Source organism: Cebus imitator, unplaced genomic scaffold (genome assembly GCF_001604975.1).
Source record: "Cebus imitator isolate Cc_AM_T3 unplaced genomic scaffold, Cebus_imitator-1.0 Scaffold136, whole genome shotgun sequence".
NCBI lineage: Eukaryota > Metazoa > Chordata > Mammalia > Primates > Cebidae > Cebus > Cebus imitator.
The window spans coordinates 2,096,455-2,098,940 of NW_016107451.1; the positions used below are offsets into that span (position 1 = coordinate 2,096,455).

The 2,486-nt window shown below is 43.4% G+C and overlaps 1 protein-coding gene across 3 annotated transcripts in view; it reads right to left on the reverse strand.

The window, feature by feature from the left end:
• Window positions 1–1,313: 1,313 nt before the first annotated feature.
• Window positions 1,314–2,486, reverse strand: part of LOC108313347 (lysine-specific demethylase 4A-like) — a 9,511-nt gene continuing 8,338 nt past the window's right edge. For all 3 annotated transcript variants that reach the window (XM_017541693.2, XM_017541696.2, XM_017541695.2), the window contains one exon: window positions 1,314–1,488. In XM_017541693.2, the coding sequence (XP_017397182.1) occupies window positions 1,329–1,488 (160 nt within the window). In that variant the 3' untranslated portion in view covers window positions 1,314–1,328. The remainder of the gene's footprint in view (window positions 1,489–2,486) is intronic.

Below are 2,486 nucleotides of genomic sequence, written 5' to 3' on the forward strand. Positions count from 1 at the left end.
AAAAATTGAGGTCAAAATAGAAAAATCTATAACCACACACAAAAAAACTGCAAAACATGGAAACTAATTCTGACAGTGGGCCAGGCACAGTGGCTCACGCCTGTAATCTCAACACTCAGGAGGCCACGGCAGGATTGCTTGAGCCCAAGAGTTCAAGACCAGCCTGGGCAACAAGGCAAGACCCAGCCTCTACAAAAAATTACAAATTAAAAAAAGTAGTCAGGTGAGGTGGCATATGCCTGCAGTCTCAGCTATTTGGGAGGCTGAGATGGAAGGATCCCTTGAGCCCAGGGGTTTGGAGTTATAGTAATCTATGATCATACCACTATACTCTAGCCTAGGTGACAGGGCAAGATTCTGTCTCAAAACAAAAAACTATGGCAATCTTGTGGCTTCTTTAGCCCTGATTTCTACCAGGCAGTGTCTTCATAAAAAATATGCAATATCCTTTTCCTGAGTTGTAATGGCCAGCTGGGAGCCCGCCTCCCGTAACTAGGCCGTGGATTATTATTATGCCTGACTTTTGTGCCTCCCCATCCCAGATCCTTACAGCGTCTTCCTGCCATTCTCCCTACAAGCTTGACTTCCCCTGACCCCCAAAAAACTGTTATCATCAAAACTGGAATTCATTATTTTAACTCTTCCGATTGATAAAAACATTAAAATTCAGCCGGGTGCAGTGGCTCACACCTGTAATCCCAGCACTTTGGGAGGCAGAGGCGGGTGGATTACCTGAGGTCAGGAGTTCGAGACCAGTCTGACCAACATGGTGAAACCTCATCTCAAAAAAAAAAACAAAAAACATTAAAATTAATATGAAAACAGTATGAGTGATAATCCCTGAAACGCCCTGCTGTTTTTCAATCATCCGAAGACAGTTCCAAATATTCTCCCCTTCTACCATATTTAAGGCAGCACTATGTCCCAAGCAATGAAAGTGGTTAAAATAGTTTTTGCTACAGAATCTTCTTTGAGGGCTCTGCAAAATCTAAGTGTATTTCTCTTCTTAAATATATACCCCTTTCATTAGATTAGTCAGTCATCTTTTTTCTGCAGAAACCACACTGCCTTGTTTCATTATCTGAGAGTCAACCCACCCTTTCAAGAACTCATCAGCTACCACCCACTGACTATGCTAACAACCCTTGAAAAGAACACCACATCATCAAAGTCACATGGAAAGCAGGAGAAATAAAATTCAGTCACATGCAAAAGTATCCACAATTAGGCCGGCACAGCAACATCAGCTGGGGGTAGATCACCTGTTCATCCACCCATTCACCAAACAGCTTTTAGGTGCCTAGTACGTGCCGGGCTGAAAAAAGGTATTACAAAATTACAAAACGCTGCAGAGCATTTCCAGTGAGTCTCACCTTTTCATAGAGGGTTCCATTCACATCTGCACCATAGATCGGAGGATTGAATGTAAGATTTTTCCAGTATTTCCGCTCGAGCTCTTCAAACTCACTATAGCGCGGGGTACAGTACCTTTTGAAAGTAAGAAGAAACATGTAAACCACTTACAGGAAATATTAGGCATTATGAACAATAAAAGACATAATCCCCTATTCTACTGACAGCAAGAATTTCAAATGAACAAGTCATAATCTTGGCCTTCAAGGCTGTAATATGTAGTCACTCCCTAAATGTCCCTTCCATGAGCACTGGGCCTGAGGAAGCCTGAGGAAGGTAATGTACACACAGATGTAAACCCAAAAAAACAAGCACAACATCCTCAACTCTCTGAAGAGACTCTACTTAAACTATATCTTGCTAGATTCAGGTGGCCACATAGGGAGAAAATGGTCTTATCAACCAAGACCCAAGGTCCCTATGTATCCACAGACAACCAAAACCCACCAGCTTGTGAAGAGCTGACGCTTTCCAACAGCATTCACCTCCCTGAACCAGCCAAAAGGAAGCTGCTCCAAGAGGGCTCAGTTTTAAGTGCCCCTGCTATATTCCCAGTGCCCTAGGCAATGGCTGACACTCAACAAGTAACCACGCCTAAAAACATCAAATATTTTGGTAAAAACATAAAATAGCTCTAAAAATACCAAAATAGATTTTTGTACATCAAATATTCCAATTAGGAAAATCCATATACATATTTATATCTGCCTATCTACACATAAAGTCATACAAATACCTATACTTTCACTGAGAGGCTGAGGCAGGAGAATCTGTTGAACCTGGGGGGAGGTGGTGCTTGCAGTGAGCCAGGACTGCACCACTGCACTCCAGCCTGGGCGACAGAGCAAAACTCTGTCTCAAAAAAATGCAGCAATTTAAGAAGAGTAATACACAAGGCCGAACACGGTGGCTCAAGCCTGTAATTCCAGCACTTTGGGAGGCCGAGGCAGGCGGATCATGAGGTCAAGAGATCGAGACCATCCTGGCCAACATGGTGAAACCCCGTCTCTACTAAAAATACAAAAATTAGCTGGGCGTGGTGGCGTGCGCCTGTAGTCCCAGCTACTCGGGAG